General features: G+C 39.5%; 1 protein-coding gene across 1 annotated transcript in view; it reads right to left on the bottom strand.

Annotated features, from left to right (window-relative positions):
* The window catches only part of LOC126272096 (fatty acid synthase-like), a 332,645-nt gene that overhangs the window by 201,942 nt on the left and 107,426 nt on the right, over positions 1 to 23,277 (bottom strand). Inside the window, exons 10-11 of the mRNA XM_049974674.1 lie at positions 16,614 to 16,844; positions 5,546 to 5,735 (exon numbers count right to left, since the gene is read on the bottom strand). Of these exons, the coding sequence (XP_049830631.1) occupies positions 5,546 to 5,735; positions 16,614 to 16,844 (421 nt within the window). The remainder of the gene's footprint in view (positions 1 to 5,545; positions 5,736 to 16,613; positions 16,845 to 23,277) is intronic.

Genomic DNA, 23,277 nt, shown 5'->3' with positions numbered 1-23,277 from the left:
CAATGGGACAGAGAGGCACCCCATTCCGATGGATCTTGGGTAGGCCGTAGAGTCTAGGAGGAACTGGAGTCTGTTGACACAAACCCTTAGTGACTTTGGCTAGAATCAAGCTCTTCCTGATAAGTTCCACAGTTTTTCTCTGGATCCTACCCGTTGGATAACTTTTAAATTTACTAATGCAAGATCGTCAAGCAGTTTGTACAACCTGCTGTTATATTCTGTGCATGAGAGAAGCATAGTAGCATTTCCTTTGTCAGCAGCTAAGATGACAATGTCTTGGTCTTCAACCCTTGTAGAGCATTTCTTTCAGCTGAGATGAATCCAGTAGGAAAGCTTGAAGAGTAACAACAGTATATATTGTTTTCATCTGTTATAAATTTACAGTTACTTGAGTTTATGTGAGTCTGCAAGGCAGCATAATCTACACAAAGAAGAAGTCTGAGACACAAATTCCATGTAATTTAGGGAATCAGGAAATTTTTTGCTAGGGTTTTGTCTTGTTATGACACAAACTACTTTCTTGGGCAATGTAACTTCAGATGTTAAAAGAAATTTCTAATCCTTGAAGCATAACAGATCCTGAAATTAAAAGAAAATCAGAGGCATTAATTTAAGATTATTTGTTTACTGTTCTGTAAAGTGTTACATCAGACGCAATATGAATGCTGTTATATGGTAAACCATTAGCTCACAGCTGTTCATAAGCAATTTAAAAATTATTCTGCCTGATGTAAAGTGATTGGAAACTGCTACAGGTAGGTAAGTTTGGTAAAATAGTCTGAGTCACAACAAGAGATACTAAAGTTACTGTAAGATCTATGCTCCTCCACGGATAATTTCTCTTCGCCAGAAAATACAAGACCTATCACTACTGTAGTGTCACGGAATAGTAAAGAGTTGGAAACGTGGAATATTGTCAAACTTTCGTTGCCTATGCCGAGACCCAGAAGCAGTAAATTAGCCAAGAGGTAGGAGGATTGCACATATATCGGAATGTGTCGTCACGCAGGGGCAACGCACGCAGGGGCAACGGACTGGTTACACACAACAGGTGAGAGAGAATTTCTTAGCACGCGGGTTTGTGTTAGACGGAGACTTTCGTAGAGTGCAAGACAGAGATATAGCGTCAGCTGTACTGCATTCCACAACTTCACGTATGTCTGCCGTAACAACACGTAACTCTGTCGCAAGAACACCTAAGGGGTGAGTACGACAGATGAATCAGCAGTATAAGTGGAACGAATGTGTTCATTACAAACGAGCATGACGTCAGGACATCACTCGTGCTTCCTTTAAATACACCAGCTTTGATAGCAGCAAGGCACTCGCACTCACAGTTAGACTTGCAGTGAGATGTGTACTGGGTCACTGCATAGTGCTCAGCTGGGTGATCGACATGTTAATCTTTATTAAGGAGATGTTACAGTAAGGGCGGCACATCCAGCAGCAGACGTGAGGGGACAGTACCAGCTCTGGTCCTCTCTGCTGCCATTGTCAATCATCAACCCAGGATTAGCAGACATCGTGGCAGACTCGCTTGCCGCCAATGCTGACCACATCAGTGAGCCGTCGTCGAGATCGTGCGGGGCCTAGGCCCTGTGCATCCGCCGTCACAACCAGGTGAGCCGACGGCGCTGGGGGACTGCAGGCTGTTCCACCCGTCCACAGCAGACGAGCCACCAGGAGGAGCAGGGAAGAATACGGGGTGCGACAGAGCACACTCTGCAGTACAAGAACACTTCTAATGCCTCTCAGCTTCAGGACTCCAACCCAGAGCCTCCACACGCAGCAGCTTGCTGTCCGCAGCCGAGCCGACTGGCCACCTGGACGCCAACACCCATGCGCAGCTGAAGTAAGGGTATTCCACCAATACGTCACAGCACATGGCACTGCACTAGCAAGACTGCACGGCCCACATCTGGTGTCATTGCTACAAGTCAGCAAGGACTCAGGGAAGATCGTCAATATCACCAAGCCACACTGTACTCAGCTGTAATAAAGGTGTTATGAGTTAATAATGTTTCCTTGTCGTTTCTGACGCATCCACAGTCATTTCCTACCATCCTGATAACTGGAGAGGTCACCACTCGGCCATCCAGACCATCATAGGCGGCCGGGACCACCGGGGTGCCGACACTACTTGTTGATTGTCGGTGGAGGGTCAAAGGGTCCAGTACAGGCAAGGCATAGAGCACAAAGAACTCAGGGTACTACACCCATCCCCCTTACCAACAAGACTGAAGTGCTGCTGGCCCCCACTAAAATTGAAAAAGACAGAGCAAAACTTGTTGTCTTTGAAAGCCTGCTGTGTCATGTGTGAGGGAGGGAGTAATCGCAAAAAGGTAGAGGTCTGTCAGTCATCAGCAGTCAACATTTGATATGTTAAACAGGCTGTTTCTGCAGCCCAGCTGCTTGATGTTACACACATTGGAATGAATGATGCCCTTCATCTTCACTCCAAGGTCATACGTAGGTCATACTTGGATCTTTCCACTGACTGTCACAGAATGGTGACAATACCAGCCTTCCTCACATAAATTCATCAGAGATCAGTAGCTGCAACACTGTCCTGGGAAATGATCATAGCCATCTGGTTCTCAATCAGGATCTAGATCTCTGAGGTTGAAACTACCAACTGAGCTACCCAAGCATGACTCGTGACCCATACTCACAGCTTCAATTCTGCCAGTACCTCATCTCCTACCTTTCAAACTTCACAGAAGCTCTTCTGCGAACCTTGCAGAACTAGTAGTCATGGAAGAAAGGATATTGTGGAGACATGGTTTTGCCACAGCCTGAGGATGTTTCCAGAAGGAGATTTTCACTTTGCACTGGAGTGTGCACTGGTATCAAACTTCAAGGCAGATTAAAGCTGTGTGCTGGTCTGAGACTCAAAGTCAGGACCTTTGCTGTTTGCGGGCAAGAGCTCTAGCTATTGAGCTGCCCAAGCACAACTCACAACCCATCCTCACAGCTTCAATTCTGCCATTACCTCATCTCCTACCTTCAAAACTTCACAAAAGCTCTTCTCAAACCTTGCAGAACTAGCATTCCTGGAAGAAAGGATATTGTGGAGACATTGCTTTGCCACAGCCTGGAGGATGTATCCAGAATGAGATTTTCACTCTGCAGCAGAGTGTGTGCTGATATCAAACTTCATGGCAGATTAAAACTGTGTGCCAGGATGTGACTCAAACTTGGGACCTTTTCCTTTCGTTGGCAAGTGCTCTACCAATTTAGATACCCAACCATGACTCATGACCCATTCGCACAGCTTTAATTCTGCCAGTACTTCATATCCCACCTTCCAAACTTAATCCAGCAGGAAGTTTCATATCAGTGCACACTCCGCTGCAGAGTGAAAATCTCATTCTGGAACTTTGATGATGTCCCCATTGATACTAGTACCAGTGATCATGAGGCATTGTGGCGACAATGAGTACCAGAAATTTCCAATCAGAAGTTGTGCACACATTTTTTTTCTTTTTGATAAGGCAATTCTCCATCTAATCTAGTTAATGATAGCTGTATGACCAATGGACCTTAGTATTGGAAAACACCTCATAAGTTGTAGTTGGTGAAGACAGAGGGTGCGACATTTTTTTGAGATATGTGATGAACACAATGGCTTCTTATTTCATGGTGGGAGGTATTATGTTCAGATTTATTGCTTGTTTAAAGGAGAAATACACTGAGTGCATTAAAACTTTTAAGGGCTGAAAGATTGGGGGATTTTAAAGAAAGACAGCAGCTTGTGGGAGCGGTAGTTGGCAGAGGTTATGTAATGGTGGTGGTAATACTTGTAAGAGAAAGAGAATAGTACAATGAGCATTTATACAAAGGAAAACTGGGAACCAAAAGAATGTTGAGAAACTAGTAAGACTGCAAAGAAATGGAAAGAACATTAAATGTAGAAAAGTATAGGCAAACAAGCAAAAATTGTCAATAAATAAGGAAAAATTACCACCAAACAGAGACAAAAGGTCATTCAGCAATGAAAGTGGACTGCCAAACAATGAAAGTAGATTGTCAAACAGTGAAAAGAGGTAATCAAACAATAAAAATTGATTGCTGAACACTGGAAAAGAAAGGAATGTTGCCAAATAAAAAATTATAACCAAACAAAGAATGGTTGAGGACTATGAATTAGATACTCTTACTGACTTACTGAACATCCACTACAGTTCACTCAAGGAAACTGATTGCCTGGAAACACCACATTTGGTACTTGAATCCTCCTACACAATACTAGCCTTCCCAAATTCCTGAGATGGGAACTTGCCTTCCAACATATTATTGCATCCCACTTCATGTTTGTTTCCCCTCTTCACCACAATAGATGGGTCATTCTGGTCTTGGAGTCTCAGTAATCTGCATTTCCTTTCTAATCTTCCTTAACCTGACCCTCTATCATCCCTGAGAAAGTTATGGTAGATTCTTGTACTTTTGTATTGGTATGTACGTGCATTACTAAGAATTTCTCCTCCAGTACTCACCACCCATTCTGTCTCATAATTTTATAGTTTCATTAGGTGATGAGTAAGGTGCAGTACTAGCCTCAGAACATAAAACAGTTGAGGGATATAGTTGAGATGAATGAAGTGAGGGAACAAATTTGTGGGAGCAAGACTGAGGCACAAATATTTGAATATTGCATAATCATAGAAATAGTTGAAAGTCTCTAAAAAATAAGCAACTGAGAAAATAGTTTAGGGTAGTGTAATATGCTTATACCTGAGCTTCCAATCATAGACAGTGTTGGCAAATGGTAACGTAGATTCTTGATACTGCATTATATTCCCAAGTACAAAAATAATTGAAGATAGTTCTCAATGAAAGACAGTGTAAGTATGAGTCATCCTTAACCATCAAAACTTGACAAAAGGATATGCAAAGCCCTACTGGAAGGATAAGATTTAGAACCAAAGGCTGATGATACAATGAAATTTTTAACTCTCCTAGATATCTTGCAGACCAAATTAATGTATATGAGGTGGACGAGAAAAGTTATGAGACTGACAACAATGCAAGCAATCTTGCTGTGTTGTGCTACTTGTGAAGACTGGTGTGTTCATCTCTCCTTGAAATTCAGACTAAGTTTCAGCTCTGTACAGTCATCATGTGGTTTTTGAGAGCACCTTCAGTGAAATTGTATTATTTCTGTGTGTTACAAAATTGGAAAATCATTATTTAGAGCAATGTTATGCCATCAAGTTTTGTGTTAAACTTTGGGAATCCTTGAGTGTCACCTTTGAACAGTTGAAACAGATGATGAGGAACATCCCTGATCACAAACCGAAGTTTTTCACAGGCATATACCATTTTTGGGTTTTACCCAACATTAACAAAGAGAGATGATATGACAGAGACCAAACACTTCTGAGTGAGATGGATTACAACAGTAATAGTAGCTTTCCCATTAATATACTTTAATGTTTATATTGAAACATTCTGGTGCATTAGAATCAGTAACTGAAATAAATGGCACATGAAAGAAATACAAATAATGATTTATTCATAATACTGAGAGGTTTTTGATGCTTACCAGTGGCAGCCATCATTCCTTTAATAAGTTCTGCTTCAAGTGTAGCTATTCCTCGATAGTAAGATGCAAGTATCATTTGTTCTGCTGTGAGGCAACCATCTGCATATGCACAACCCAATTCACCAACAGAGTGGCCAATTATACCATCTGGATGTATTTCAAGTTTACACAGAATGTCGACTAATGCAATCTGTAATGCAAATTGCAGCACAATATCACACAAATTTGTAATATCCCATAAAAGTATGTGCTGTGTCAATCCACATAATGGCAGAAATAACTCCCAGGATTCTAAAGATAACAAATAACAAGCAGATCAAATGGTTGTAGTACTTATAGATACACAAAGCACAAACAATGCATTTCTTTCCTTTTTCAATCAGATTTAGCACATCACTCAGATGTTATTAGTGATGTGGCAGTGCTGAGCTCATCCATGAAAGCTGCTCACGGCTGCAGATGATATTGTAAAAATAAATTACATTAAATACAATCTTGAATAAGTTACTAATTTTGAATCTGTGGTGCTCGCCTGAAATGGTCACAATACTAAGTTAAAATGACAGTGCTGCAGACATAAAGAAGAAGTTGTATACAAACTGTGGCAAATGGTTTGAATGTTCCAACAATTTGTGCTTCACATCATTCAGTTTATTATACTCAAAACTATGTTTTGATGATTTCTAATCCAAATGGTCCAGATGTTATACATCTGCCAGTTCTTGTTGTACTTTTTTTTTTTTCAAGTAATTAATAAGATGAATGCCTCTTACATTCCAGAAAACACTGGTCAAAACATTTCTGGAAGAAAATATTTTTTGCTGCAAGACTATCAACCACAGTGACAAAACAGTGCACAAATTCATTTGTATTCTTTTGACAGTAGTGCTAAGCGTGCTGAGAAATTCGTTTTCACGTTTATAATTGGTTGGTATTTAACAAATGAGGCATTCATACAACACACAACTTTCTTGTAGATAATGGCTACAGCACAGTTGTCTGTGCCTTAAGACTGTGTTACTCTCAGTTCTACTCTTGCAGATGTAGGTATTCCTACACCTATGTATCCTATCGGTCTTCCATCTTGCTTTAATCTCTATAGTTTTCAGCATACAGTTTAAATGTAAGAAAAAAATTTTCCTTAGTGTTTTTTGTTCGTGCATGCCAGAATAAAATCTTCTCAGAATTAAAGCCATATAATTTCAAATAAATTCCTCACTTTTTGCCAGCTGTCTCTCTCTCTCTCATTGGCTTTAGGAGTAAAATTGCTGACTGAATGCAATAACATAATTTTTACACACACACACACACACACACACACACACACACACACACACACACACACAAACACACACACACACACACACACACACACACACACACACACACACACACGTATACTTATGTCTGCTTGTGTCTGTATACGTGCAGATGTGTGTGTGTGTGTGTGGGTGGGTGGGAGGGTGGGTGGGTGGGTGGGTGGGTGGGTGCGCGCACGCGCGAGCGTATACCTGTCCTTTTTCCCCCCTAAGGTAAGTCTTTCCGCTCCCAGGATTGGAATTACTCCTTACCCTCTCCCTTAAAACCCACATCCTTTCGTCTTACCCTCTCCTTCCCTCTTTCCTGATGAAGCAACCATAGGTTGCGAAAGCTTGAATTTTGTGTGTGTGTTTGTGTTTATTTGTGTGTCTATCAACATACCAATGCTTTCATTTAGTAAATTACATCATCTTTGTTAGAAAAGAAAAAAATGAGCAGTGTCCAGACTTATCCAGAATTGGGCTAAAATGGCAAAAACATGGGAATGTGAGTTGGACAAACTCTGGCCGCTCCAGTCTACCACAGAACCAGATGATGTCCAATGAGCCAGACATACTCAAAAGTGCCACTGATGTCTCCCTATAAATGTCAATCACACATCTTCATTATCATCTGATGTCCAATGCACACCCCCATACACTGCTAAACATGTACTCTAGGTATCTATTAAAAATATTCTAATTACAACTTGGTCTAATCTCAGCCATCTCTTTTATTGTATCTCAGTATGATGACTTATGGTTCAAGACTTTGTACTTCCAAATTATATTTGATGCCAGTTCACTAGGCAGTGTTTTGTCACAGTTGACTTCTCCAGTTCCCTTTGTTTTATGTGGTGTATAAGTTCAGTACAATCATAGTTATCATGTACATTGTTCAGCATAAGTAGATTCTGCCATCTCAGCCCACACCCCTGGAGTACCCAACTTATTTTACTGTTTTTAGCCCCATAGTGCAGAAGATACTTTTGTGGTTTGGGCTATTTCACTGAGTCAGGAGCACCCTTCATCAATTGCAAGTGACAGCATCTGCTATATACTGTAGAGTCAAAGAAGCTGGTACACCTGCCTAACATCGTGCAGGCCCCCTGCAAGTACACAGAACTGCCACAGCATGATGTGGCATGGACTCAACTAATGGCAAAAGTAGTGCTGAAGAGAATTAACACCATGAATCCTGCAGGCCTGCCCATAAATCTGTAAGAATACGAGGGAGTGGAGATCTTTTCTGAACAGCACGTTGCAAGGGATTCCAAATATGCTCAATAATGTTTTGTCTGGGGAGTTTGGCGACCAGCAGAAGTGTTTAAACTCAGCAGAGTGTTTGTGGAGCCACACTGTAGCAGTTCTGGATGTGTGGGGTGTCGCATCGTCCTGATGGAATTGCCCACATCTGAAAGGAATGCACAATGGACATGAATGGATGCAGGTGATCAGACAGGATGCTTACATACATGTCACCTCTCAGAGTCATAAATAGATGTATCAGGGGTCCCGTATCACTCCAACTGCACATGCCCTACACCATTACAGAGCCTTCACCAGCTTGAACCTGCTGACATGCAGGGTCCATGAATTCATGAGGTTGTCTCCATACCCACACACATCCATCTGCTCGATACAGTTTGAAATGAGACTCATCCAACCAGGCATCACGTTGCCATCATCAACAGTCCAATATCAGTGATGATGGGCCCAGGCGAGGTGTGAAGCTTCGTGACATGAAGTCATCAATGGTACATGAGTGGGCCTTCTGCACTGAAAGCAAATGTCATTTATGTTAATTGAATGGTTCACATGCTGACACTTGTTGATGACCTAGCATTGAAATCTGGGCAATTTGTGGAAGGATTGCACTTCAGTCACATTGAATGATTCTCTTCAGTTGTTGTTGGTCCTGTTCTTGCAGGATCCTTTTACGGCCACAGCGATGTTGGAGATTTGATGTTTTACCAGATTCCTGATATTCATGGTACTGTCATGAAATGGTCATACAGGAAAATACCCACTTCATCGCTACCTCAGAGATGCTGTGTCCCATCACTCATGCACTGACTAAAATACCACATTCAAACTCACTTAAATCTTGACAACCAGCCATTGTAGCAGCAGTAACCAATCTAACAACTGTGCAAGACACTTGTTGTTTATATAGGCATTGCCGGCCACAGTACAAAATTCTGCCTGTTCACATACGTTGTTGTTGTTGTTGTGGTCTTCAGTCCTGAGACTGGTTTGATGCAGCTCTCCATGCTACTCTATCCTGTGCAAACTTCTTCATCACCCAGTACTTACAGCAACCTACATCCTTCTGTATCTGTTTAGTGTATTCAGCTCTTGGTCTCCCTCTATGATTTTTACCCCCCATGCTGCCCTCCAATACTAAATTGGTGATCCCTTGATGCCTCAGAGCATGTCCTACCAACCGATCCCTTCTTCTAGTCAAGTTGTGCCACAAACGTCTCTTCTCCCCAATCCTATTCAATACCTTCTCATTAGTTACATGATCTACCCATCTAATCTTCAGCATTCTTCTGTAGCACCACATTTCAAAAGTTTCTATTCTCTTCTTGTCCATGTTTCACTTCCCTACATGGCTACACTCCATAAAAATACTTTCAGAAACGACTTCCTGACACTTAAATCTATTCTCGATGTTAACAAATTTCTCTCCTTCAGAAACGCTTTCCTTGCCATTGCCAGTCTACATTTTATGTTCTATCTCCTTCAACCATCATCAGTTATTTTGCTCCCCAAATAGCAAAACTCCTTTACTACTTTAAGTGTCTCATTTCCTAATATAATTCCCTCAGCATCACCCAGCTTAATTCAATTCAACTACATGCCATTATCCTCATTTTGATTTTGTTGATGTTCATCTTATATTCTCCTTTCAAGACACTATCCATTCCATTCAACTGCTCTTCTAAGTCCTTTGCTGTCTCTGACAGAATTACAATCTCATCGGTGAACCTCAACGTTTTTATTTCTTCTCCATGGACTTTAATACCTACTCCAAATTTTTCTTTTGTTTCCTTTACTGCTTGCTCAATATACAGATTGAATAACATCGGGGACAGGCTACAAACCTGTCTCACTCCCTTCCCAACCATTGCTTCCCTTTCATGCCCCTCAACTCTTATAACTGCCATCTGGTTTCTGTACAAATTGTATATAGCATTTTTCTCCCTATATTTTAGCCCTGCCACCTTCAGAATTTGAAAGAGAGTATTCCAGTCAACATTGTCAAAAGCTTTCTCGAAGTCTACAAATGCTAGAAACATAGGTTTGCCTTTCCTTAATCTAGCTTCTAAGATAAGTCGTAGGGTCAGTATTGCCTCAGATGTCCCAACATTTCTATGGAATCCAAACTGATCTTCCCCGAGGTCGGCTTCTACCAGTTTTTTCATTTGTCTGTAAAGAATTCTCGTTAGTATTTCACAGCTGTGACTTATTAAACTGATAGTTCAGTAATTTTCACATCTGTCAGCACCTGCTTTCTTTGGGATTGGTATTACTATATTCTTCTTTAAGTCTGAGGGTACTTCGCCTGTCTCTTACATCTTGCTCACCAGATGGTAGATTTTTGGCTCTCCCAAGGCTGTCAGTTGTTCTAATGGAATGTTGTCTACTCCAAGGGGCCTTGTTTCGACTTAGGTCTTTCAGTGCTCTATCAAACTCTTCACGCAGTATCATATCTCCCATTTCACCTTCATCTACCTCCTCTTCCATTTCCATAATATTGTCCTCAAGTACATTGCCCTTGTATAGATGCTCTATATACTCCTTCCACCTTTCTGCTTTCTCTTCTTTGCTAGAAGTGGGTTTCCATCTGATCTCTTGATATTCATACAAGTGGTTCTCTTTTCTCCAAAGGTCTCTTTAATTTTCCTGTACGCAGTATCTATCTTACCGATCATGGGATAAGCCTCTACATCCTTACATTTGTCCTCTAGTCATCCCTGCTTAGCCATTTTGCACTTCCTCATTTCTGATAAATTTGTATTCCTTTTTGCCTGCTTCATTTATTGCATTTTTGTATTTTCTCCTTTCATCAATTAAATTCAGTATCTCTTCTGTTACTCAAGGATTTCTACTAGCCATTGTCTTTTTAACTACTTGATCCTCTGCTGCCTTCACTATTTCATCTCTCAAAGCTACCCATTGTTCTTCTACTGTATTTCTTTCCCCCATTCCTGTCAATTATTCCCTTACGCTCTCCCTGAAATTCGGTACGACCTCTGGTTTCATCAGTTTATCGAGGTCCCATCTCCTTAAATTCCCACCTTTTTGCTGTTTCTTCAGATTTAATCTACAGTTCATAACCAATAGATTATTGTCAGAGTCAACATCTGCCCCTGGAAATGTCTTACAATTTAAAACCTGGTTTCTAAATCTATGTCTTACTATTATATAATCTATCTGAAACCTTCTAGTATCTCCAGGCTTCTTTTATGTATACAACCTTCTTTTATGATTCTTGAACCAAGTGTTAGGTATGATTAAGTTGTGCTCTGTGCAAAATTCTACCAGATGGCTTCCTCTTCCGTTTCTTAGCCCCAATCCATATTCACCTACTATGTTTCCTTCTCTCCCTTTTCCTACTACCGAATTCCAGTCACCCATGACTATTAAATTTTCGTCTCCTTTCACTATCTGAATAATTTCTTTTATTTCATCATAAATTTCATCAATTTCGTCGTCATCTTCAGAGCTTGTTGGCATATAAACTTGTACTACTGTAGTAGGTACGGGCTTCATGTCTATCTTGGCCACAATAATGCATTCACAATGCTGTTTGTAGTAGCTTACGCGCACTCCTATTTTTTTATTCATTATTAAACAGACTTCTGCATTACCCGTATTTGATTTTGTATTTATAACCCTGTATTCACCTGACCAGAAGTCTTGTTCCTCCTGCCTCCCAACTTCACTAATTCTTACTATATCTAACTTTAACCTATCCATTTCCCTTTTTAATTTTTCTAACCTATCTGCTCGATTAAGGGATATGACATTCCACTCTCTGATCCGTAGAACACCAGTTTTGTTTCTCCTGATAACAATGTCCTCCTGAGTAGTCCCCTACTGGAGATCCAAATGAGGGAATATTTTACCCAAGAGGACGTCATCATCATTTGACCATACAGAAAGCTGCATGCTCTCGGTAAAAATTATGGCTGTGGTTTCCCCTTGCTTTCAGCCGTTCGTAGTACCAGCACAGCAAGGCCGTTTTGGTTAGTATCACATATATCTCTGTATTTGAATATGTATGCCTATACCAGGTTCTTTGGTGCTTCAGTGTATCTTCCTTGCTGTAGACATTGCCTTTGAACAAACTACAGACAAGAATGTAAATTATTGTCAGAAATAATTTTATCCCCAAGTAGGTACTAATGTGTTCAAGGAAGCTTTTTAATGCGTGGGATGATGAAAATTATATGGGTACAGGTACTGGTCAAGAAGGGCAGTGCCACTTATACCAAAAGAGTGAGACTGCTATCTGCTTCCTCTCAGCTAACTTTAATGTTGGGATGAACTCCATTCTTGTGATTCATGAACTGTGAATGTTACTAAAGGGTTTTGCACAAATGGATTAGATTTAAACTTTGGAAAAATGCAGTTCATCCAGTTTTGTACTGTAAAAATCCATCTCACCTTCTATTAACCTAGTATGCTAACAAGAAATAATTAACAGGATAGAAAAATTGTAAGTTCTTAGGAGTGCACATTGATGATAACTTAAAGGAAAAAATCATATACTAGACCAGCTAAAATGTTAAGAATAATTGCCATCTGTAGGGAGTATAGAAGTCAATAAATTAACACGAGGTGTGATCAAAAACTAATGCGATTTTTTTTAATAATCTTCATTTATTCATCACAATCAACTTTTTCCTGTTCAAAGTAATCCCCATCAAAAGTAATACGCTTGTACCACTGCTTTTTCCAACCTTCGGAGCACTACTGGAACTCATTTTTTGTGACGGTGTTTAGCTCCTTTAGTTATTCTACTTTTAGCTCATAAGTGGTGGCAAAATAACATCCTTTCATTGTTCTCTTCATCCTTGGGAATAAAAAGAAGTCACAGGGAGCCATATCTGGCAAATAAGGTGGCTGAGGCAACAAAATGGTTTTGTTGTTTGCCAAAAAATCATGAACAAGCATTGATGGGTGAGAAGGAGCATTATTGTGATACAATTTCTATGAGTAGTTTTGTCACAATTCTGGTCATTTTCTTCATATTTCTTCAAGTAAATGGCACACAACTTCCATTTAGTACTTCTTATTGACCATATAACCATGAGGCAGGAACTCATGGCGCACTGTAATCAGAGAAAACAGTGAGAAGAGCCTTTGCATGAGATTGAACTTGTCGAATTTTTTTCAATATCGGCTCTTCAAGCTGCTTCAGTTGGAATTATTGGGCCTAAACTTCAACATCATACCTTCATATCCATGTTCCATATTCTTTCATAACCTTCAGGATCATTGTCAATTTCACTCAGCAATTCCTGAGCGATGTTTACATAACATACTTTTTGGTCTAAATTCAACAATTTTAGAACAAACTTTGCTCCTACATGTGTTGTTGCCAAAATACCCAAATAAATTGCTTAGCATGAGCTAAAATATATGTCAACATCATCAGCAACCTCTCTCATGGTGAGTTGGCAATTTTCCAGAACCATTTTCTTTACTTCTTATACATTGGCATCAGTACCCAATTGATGTGCTAGGGCATCCACAGTGATCACTGCCTTCAATGGCTTCTAAACCCTGTTTAAAATGTTTATACCACTTGTAAATTCTTATCTTGCTTATAACAGATTCACCAAAACCAACAGTCAACATTTCAAATGTGGTGCTACACTTTATTCCACTTTTTGAGCAGAATTTAATGCAAATTCTCTGATCCATCTTTTTCAAAAGTAAAAATTCATCAAGCACTGAAAAACACGGGCTTCTCAACAGTCAACGATAAACTAAAAATTCTAACAGCTGAAAATGCAAACATACATCAGTAACATGTGTACCAACAAGAAAAAAACATTTTGAAAATTGGATGTATAAAGACTGCAAAATTAAAAAGTTCACATTACTTTTCATCACACCTCATATTTTGCATATTTGCATTCACTGACGTCTTATGGGATAATATTCTGGGGTAACTCCTCACTTCAGCAAAAAGTATTGACTGCAGAAAAGAGAATAATTAGAATTATGTGTAGAGTTCACAGACATATATATGCCTTACAGGCATCCCTTTAAGCAGCTGGGAATATTGACCACAGCCAAGTAGTTATTCACTTATGAACTCTGTTACCAAAAATCCATTTAAGTTCGAGTATAACAGAGACATTCACAAGGACAACACTAAAAAAAAAAATCTGCATTATCCTTTCATGAATCTAAGTATTGTGACAAGAGTAGAGTGCTAATCACCATGTAGAGGAGATGTTGAGTCACACACAGGCACAACAGAAATACTGTTACATGCACAAGCTTTTGGCCAGAAGTGCTTCATTTAAAGTAGACAACATGCACACACACTCACACATGCACAACTCACACACACTTGAGTGTGAGTTGTGCTTGTGTGAATGTGAATGCGTTGTTTACTTTAGAAAGCCTTTTGGCAAAAAGCATACATGTTCAGCAATCTTTTTGTTGTGCCTGTTCGTAACTCAACATCTGCACTATATCATGATCTACAGTCGATCCTTTTCATAATATTGTCATTATTTCATCCTGGATTTGCCATTGTTTGATTTGGTACATAAAGTTGTGATAAATATAGCCATAAAACTCTTTGGCAATGTACCCATGAATATAAAATGTCTGATAGATATCAGAAGTGTTTTAAAATGTGCAAGAGATTTCTCCTTAATAACTCTTTCTATATCACAGAGGAATGCTTGAGTAAAGATAATTAGTCATTAAAAGGTTAAAAAAGGACCTGTCTATCTGTCAGCACACAACCACATGAATATTACTATTGTTCTACATCTACATCTACATCCATACTCCGCAAGCTACCTGACGGTGTGTGGCGGAGGGTACCCTGAGTACCTCTATCGGTTCTCCCTTCTATCCAGTCTCGTATTGTATGTGGAAAGAAGGATTGTCGGTATGCTTCTGTGTGGGCTCTAATCTCTCTGATTTTATCCTCACGGTCTCATTGCAAGATATACGTAGGAGGGAGCAATATACTGCTTGACTCTTCGGTGAAGGTATGTTCTCGAAACTTTAACAAAAGCCCGTACTGGGCTACTGAGTGTCTCTCCTGCAGAGTCTTCCACTGGAGTTTATCTATCATCTCCGTAATGCTTTTGCGATTACTAAATGATCCTGTAATGAAGCGCGCTGCTCTCCATTCGATCTTCTCTATCTCTTCCATCAACCCTATCTGGTACGGATCCCACACTGCTGAGCAGTATTCAAGCAGTGGGTGAACAAGCGTACTGTAACCTACTACTTTTGTTGTCGGATTGCATTTCCTTAGGATTCTTCCAATGAATCTCAGTCTGGCATCTGCTTTACCGATGATCAACTTTATATGATCATTCCATTTTAAATCACTCCTAATGCGTACTCCCAGATAATTTATGGAATTAACTGCTTCCAGTTGCTGACCTGCTATTTTGTAGCTAAATGATAAGGGACCTATCTTTCTATGTATTCGCATCACATTACACTTGTCTACATTGAGATTCAATTGCCATTCTGTGCACCATGCGTCAATTCGCTGCAGATCCTCCTGCATTTCAGTACAATTTTCCATTGTTGCAACCTCTCAATACACCACAGCATCATCTGCAAAAAGCCGCAGTGAACTTCCGATGTCATCCACCAGGTCATTTATGTATATTGTGAATAGCAACGGTCCTATGACACTCCCCTGCGGCACACCTGAAATCGCTCTTACTTCGGAAGACTTCTCTCCATTGAGAATGACATGCTGCATTCTGTTATCTAGGAAATCCTCAATCCAATCACACAATTGATCTGATAGTCCGTATGCTCTTACTTTGTTCATTAAACGACTGTGGGGAACTGTGTCAAACGCCTTGCGGAAGTCAAGAAACACGGCATCTACCTGTGAACCTGTGTCTAAGGCCCTCTGAGTCTCGTGGACGAATAGCGCGAGCTGGGTTTCACACGACACCATGTGTATGTATACATTGGTGTATGTGTGGATGGATATGTATGCGTGTGTGTGCGTGCGCGAGTGTACACCTGTCCTTTTTTTCCCCCTAAGGGAAGTCTTTCCGCTCCCGGGATTGGAATGACTCCTTACCCTCTCCCTTAAAACCCACATCCTTTCATCTTTCCTTTTCCTTCCCTCTTTCCTGATGAAGCAGCCGCCGGTTGCGAAAGCTTGAAATTTTGTGTGTGTGTGTTTGTGTGTTATTTCATTGTGCCTGTCTACCGGCGCTTTCCTGCTTGGTAAGTCCTGGAATCTTTGTTTTTAATATATGTCTTGGAATCTTTGTTTTTAATATATATACAAATGCATTTCACCCACACAACATGTGTGAGTGAGTTAAGTTTACTTTTGTGTATGTGTGTTTGTGTGTGTGTTGTCTATTTTCAATGAAGGCCTTGTTGGCCGAAAGCTCATTTTCTGACTGTCCTTTTGTTGTTCCTGTTTGTGACTCAGCATCTCCTCTATATGGTGAGTAGCAACTACCCTTTTCAGAATATTGTTACATTCCATCCTGGATTTACCATTATTTAAGCCTTACCTGGATTGCAGCAATCCCAACAAAGCAGTTGACAATATTGTCAAATACTGATTCATCTGCTGTTGTTATTATATTGATTAAATCAATACCCAGTGGCTCTAGTGTTGCATGACACTTCCTGATTGATTCTGCAAATATTGGCAACTTCATCAGTTGTGAACCCATCTGTGCCCACTGGCTGCCCATTCCAGAGAATATGAACCAGACAGGACGATTTGCTGTTGTACAGAACTGAAAGAAGAGATGAGTGACAAATACAGGTATTTCAACAACATATTCAACAAATTGCAAATATAAGCCAGACAAAGTCATTCTTGTTTGAATAGCAGTTGCTGATAAATCTAAGAGTATTAATATTTCTTTGCAGTATAACAAGACATTCTAGAATTTTCTGCAATAAGAAAAACTGAAGTAATAAACTAAGCACATTTTGGTCATGGATGAAGAGGATTTTTTAATGAAATAAAAGGCATCAAGATTTGCATATACAAAACAAACAAACTACTACTGCAATTTTTTCTTGCCCTAAAAGATCCAAACTGCTGGTCTCACCCCTGAAAGAGGAATTCTTCACAGAGGTATAGAGAAAGTAAAGCAAGTAGATACTCTGTTCTATAGATATATTTGCACATGGGGATATTCAGCTCTTTGCATAGTTGGCTAATGATGCAAAAGACACTGATAACACATCACAATAGTTTCATTGGTCATAAAAAGTTTGATCTTACTGCCCTTAGAGACATACAACAGATTTTCTGCAAGGTATTGAAATCTTGTGTAAGTTATTAAACCATTATCAGAATAATTAAATTTGATATTTTCTGAATGATTTACAGCAGTAAAATCAATTTATAGAATGGTGAATATTGAAATATCCATTACTTAGAGAACTGTCATACTGCTTCCAGTCTTTACAGACATCAGATTAGTAAAGCAAAGTAGACTTCGCTGATAAATACGTACTGTGTTCCAGGCCTTATCCTGGGGTGAAGTTAATTGTTTTCCTTTGTTCAGGTGTTGGGTCCATGGGCAATAAGGTTACAAGGAGCAACTACTTGCTATTAATATATTCTGCCTACAATTCCATAGGTTCACAAGTTAAAGTTGCTTATTCACTACACATGAGCAGAGCTACTTGTGCTTTCAATAGCATCTCAAATTATTCATACATGTATGAAACTAGGGATCCAACTGATGGCTGAAACAAATGCACCTGAAGCATGTACTTCTGATACAAAGCTCATCAGACAGGAAGATATGTCAAAGAAAATGAGTTGCAGTACTTCTAAGGAACAATTAATTAGTTGTGTGGAAAGATGGAGAGGATTCCATGGTCAAGTAGAAGAGAGTACAAGAATGTAGTGCATGAAATGGGGAATTTTTCAGGCACAAGAGACGTAACAATAAAGAAATTTTCTAACAGATTAAAACTGTGTGCTGAAATGGGACTTGAGGGAACCTTGCCTTTTGCAAGTGATATCCTTACCAAATGAATTATCAACACATTACCACTCTTCTGTGTCTTACAAAGGTGATAACGATTTGGGGCAGAGATATTAACAGTATGCAAGTCAGTGCCTTTGTATCACATTCATGTGAGGTGCCGGCTCTAAGTAAACTGGGCACGCACTCTGGCAAGCAGACATTAGCTGTACGCATTCTCTGGCATGCACCTCTAAGGACTCATGCAGATCATCAAGCCATCACTTGCTGTCAGTGCATGAAGCCATCAATCATGTGCCTTTATAGTTTCAGTACCACAACTTTATATTACTCTCTTGGACTACACTTAAAGAATTCTCTCTGGTGCTGTGGATTTAGTTCACAACGACTTTGGATTCTGCATTTTGGTTCTTTGGTCAATTTTGATTCTAGTCTTTGGTTACTTTACCAATCGACATCAGCACTCACTGGTCTGCATCCATCTCTGGCACTTTCTGCCACTGTTGTTTCAGTGCTTTAGCCTGTGGTTTCCACAACTTTCTTTGTTCCTTTACACGAGTCAGCACGTGCAGGTGTAAAGTTGTGCCAAGTCCTCACAACCTCAATAGCTATGGCTGATTGGAGCTTTGCCTGGTATATAGAACAGAGGTACTACTAAATCTGAAGTTGTGAGAACAGGTCATGAGTCTTGCCTTGGTAACGATAACAATAAAAATACTCTACAGTTAACAGGTTATCTTGAAGTGAAACCAGGAGGAAACTAAACTGGATACAAAGTTTGCACATGAAGATAAACAGGAACATTAACTTTCAGCTGCCCTTTCAGCATTCATGTGTATTACCTCCGTTTGATTCTTGTTTTCAGAGAGAGACTTCTCAAGAATATCAATTACAATTTGTCACTTATTCTCTCTCTCTCTCTCTCTCTCTCTCTCTCTCTCTCTCTCTGTTTGCTATACTCCTTCTGAATCTGCCTCCCTCTTCCTCCCGATCTATGTTTACATTGTACATGTTCTCCAGAAGCCATTGCACACGGCTAGATCAAGAGCACTTCTTTCAGTCACTGCAAACTCACTTTCCAGATCTATTTGTGCAAAGACAGAGAAATAATGATGTTCTCCAAGAATGCTCCAGTCTCTCTTACCATATCCTTATGGGCCATGTGTCAATCAAGTACATGAGTCATGCAACAATATTATTCCATAATATATGTGAAATATTTCTTTGTTAAATTTATTCTTACATGAGGAGATCATTGTCTTACTTCTAATAATTACCATTTAAGTTCCTGGGGGACCTCTAAATTAGCTTTGAACAAACTAAAACATTGTATTCCTTCCTTAATTGCATATTTATTAATACCTTTAGCTTTTTCTTCATATTAACCATGTAAGACTAGAAAATACTGAAGCAGGAATTCAAATAAACTATTTATCTTCCATGTTTCACTTCCTTACATGGCTACACTCCATAGAAATACATTCAGAAACGACTTCCTCACTCTTAAATCTATACTCAGTGTTAAAAAATTCTCTTCTTCAGAAACACTTACCTTGCCACTGCCAGTCTACATTTTATATCCTCTCTACTTCGACCATCAGCAGTTATTTTGCTCCCCAAATAGCAAACTCATTCACTACTTTAAGTGTCTCATTTCCTAATTAATTCCCTTAACATCACCCAAATAAATTTGACTACATTCCATTATCCTTGTTTTGCTTCTTTTGATGTTCATCTTATATCCTCCTTTCAAGACTGTCCATTCCATTCAACTGCTCTTCCAGGTCCTTTACCGTCTCTGACAGAATTACACTGTAATCGGCAAACCTCAAAGTTTTTATTTCTTCTCCATGGATATTGAGTACTACTCTGAACTTTTCTTTTGTTTACTTTACTGCTTGCTCAATATACATATTGAATAACAGCGGAGATAGAATACAAGCCTGTCTCCTCCTTTCCGAACCACTGCTTCCCTTTCATGCCCCTCGACACTTATAACTGCCATCTGGTTTCTGTACAAATTGTAAATAGCCTTTCACTCCCTGTATTTTACCCCTGCCACCTTGAAACAGAATATTCCAGTCAACATTATCAAAGGCTTTCTCTAAGTCTACATATGCTATAAATGTAGGTTTGCCTTTCCTTAATCTATCTTCTAAAATAAGTCGTAGGGTCAGTACTGACTCACGTGTTCCAATATTTCTATGGAATCCAAACTGATCTTCCCCGAGGTCAGCTTCTACCAGTTTTTCCATTCGTCTAAGGAATTCACATTAGTAGTTTGAAGCTGTGGCTTATTAAACTGATAGTTTGGTAATTTTCACACCTGTCAATACCTGCTTTCCTTGGGATTGGAATTATTATATTCTTCTTGAAGTCTACAGATATTTTGCCTGTCTCATACATCTTGCTCACCAGATGGTAGAGTTTGTCAGGGCTGGTTCTCACAATGCTGCCAAGGCTGCCAGTATTTCTAATGGTATGTTGTCTACTCCCTGGGCCTTGTTTCAACTTTGGTCTTTCAGTGCTCTGTCAAAGACTTCATACAGTAGCACATCTCCCATTTCATTTCCATCTACATTCTTTTCCATTTACATAATATTGTCCTCAAGTACATCACCCATGTATAGACCCTCTATATACTGCTTCCACCTTTCTGGTTTCTCTTCCTTGCTTAGAACTGGGTTTCCATCTGAGATCTCGATATTCATACAAGTGGTTCTCTTTTCTCCAAAAGTCTCTTTAATTTTCCTGTAGGCAGTATCTATCTTACCCCCTAGTGAGACATGCCTCTACATCCTTACATTTGTCCTCTAGCCATCCCTGCCCAGCCATTTTGCATTTCCTCTTGATCTCATTTTTGAGACAATTGTATTCCTTTTTGCCTGCTTTGTTTACTGTATTTTTATATTTTTTTCTTTTATCAATTAAATTCAATATATCTTCTGTTACCCTAGGATTTCTACTAGCCCTCAAATTTTTACCTACTTGATCCTCTGCTGCCTTCACTATTTCGTCCTTCAAAGCTACCCATTCTTCTTCTACTGTATTTCTTTCCCTCATTCCTGTCAATCATTCCCTAATGCTCTCCCTGAAACTCTCTACAACCTCTGGTTCATGTTGTCAGAGTCCACATCTGCCCCTGAAAAAGTCTTACAATTTAAAACCTGATTCCTAAATCTCTATTTTACCATTATATAACATATCTGTAACCTTCCAGTATCCCCAGGTCTCTTCCATGTATACAACCCTCTTTCCAAATTCATTAACCAAGTCTTAGCTATGAGCTAGTTATGCTCTGTGCAAAATTCTAACAGGCGGCTTCCTCTTCCGTTCCTTACCCCCAATCCATATTCACCTACTATGTTTCCTTCTCTCCCTTTTCCTACTCTAGAATTCCAGTCACCCATGACTACTAAATTTTCATCTCCCGTCACTATCTGAATAATTTCTTTTTTCACATCATACATTTCATCAATCTCTTTATCATCTGCAAAACTAGTTGGCATACAAACTTGTGCTACTGTGGTAGGCGTGGCCTTCGTGTCTATCTTGGTCAATGTGTTCACTATGCTGTTTGTAGCACCACACTCCTATTTTTTTTATTATTCATAATTAAACCTACTCCTGCATTACCCCTATTTGAGTTTGTGTTTATAACACTGTATTCACCTGACCATAAGTCTTGTTCCTCCTGCCACCAAATTTCACTAATTCCCACTATATCTAACTTTAAACTATGCATTTCCCTTTTTGAATTTTCTAACCTACCTGCCCGATTAAGCGATGTGACATTCCACCCTCCAGTCCATAGAATGCCAATTTATTTTCTCCTGATAACAACATCCTCCTGAATAGTCCCCACTCAGAGATCCAAATGAGGACTATTTTGCCTCCGGAATATTTTACCCCATTATCATTTAACCATACAATAAAGCTGCATTCACTCGGGAAAAATTAGGGCTGTAGTTTTGCTTTCAGCCATTCGCAGTATCAGCACAGCAAGGCCACTTTGGTTAGTGTTACAAGGCCATATCAGTCAATCATCCATAGTGTTGCCCCTGCAACTGCTGAAAAGGCTGCTGCCCCTCTTTGGGAACCACACATTTGTCTGGCCTCGCAACAGATACCCCTCCATTGTGGTTGCACCAACGGTATGGCTATCTGTATCGCTGAGGCACGCAAGCCTCCCCACCAACAACAAGGTCCACTGTTCATGGGGGGGAGGGGGGCAGATTAAGTATAGTAAGAATTTTGTGGAAATGCCTGTTGTTGGTGTAAAGATAAGAGGAGCTACAGGTAGGCAAAGTAAATTGGTAAAATCTCAGATACTTTTAACATTTAGTATAGAGGACAAAACCTTTGAACATGGATGCTTAGTGATCCCTAGTCTGGAAGAAAATATAATTCTTGGTATGGATCGGATAGTGAAAGTTCAGCATTACTTTACATGGAATGCTAGACAATTGTTTATCTTGGAACCTAAAAGTAATAGTTACATGAAAACTAATTTCTGTATTTTAAACTGTCACAAACTATTTGCAAAGCATTTTGAACCAAGGTGAATATCAGGTGTTTGAAGACAATACAGATTTTGATGAGACTGAGGATCAAGATTTTGAAGTGTATTAGATCCTAAAGTACGGTAAGCTATGACTCTTAATGACCTATAAAAGGAACAACTTAGGAATTTGTTATTGGAATTTAGAAATTGGTTTAGTGAAAAGCCAGGGAAAGCGAAAGGCTATCAGTGCATGCTTTATCTTGGAGATCATCAGTCTTTCTTTCCCAAGCCATATAATGTACCATTTTCAGAAAAGGAAAGACGTAGAGACAAAAATTCAGAAAATGGAAACATGAGGTGTAATTGAGAGAAGTAGAAGTGCTCACAATAATCCCTTCATTGTGGTAAGTAAGATAAATAGTGGAGTGAGAATTGTTTTGAGCTCTAGACATCTTAATAAATTTCTTATCAGAGAGAATGACCATCCTGAGAACATAAATGAGTTGTTACACAAATGTGATTATGTAAAATACATGAGATGTTTGGATTTGACTTCTGGATTTCACCAGATTCCACTTGAAATTAATTCTAGAAAGTATACAGTATTTTTGTATGGAGGTAAGTATTTTCAATACTGTGTATTGCCATTTGGCTAAATGTATCTGTAGCTGAATTCATTAGAGCTCTGGATTCTGTCTTGCGAAGCGAAGTGAGTTC

This window comes from Schistocerca gregaria, chromosome 5 (assembly GCF_023897955.1).
Source record: "Schistocerca gregaria isolate iqSchGreg1 chromosome 5, iqSchGreg1.2, whole genome shotgun sequence".
Taxonomy (NCBI): domain Eukaryota; kingdom Metazoa; phylum Arthropoda; class Insecta; order Orthoptera; family Acrididae; genus Schistocerca; species Schistocerca gregaria.
The sequence above is the reverse complement of the archived record's forward strand: the minus strand, read 5'-3'. Positions and strand labels throughout refer to the sequence as shown.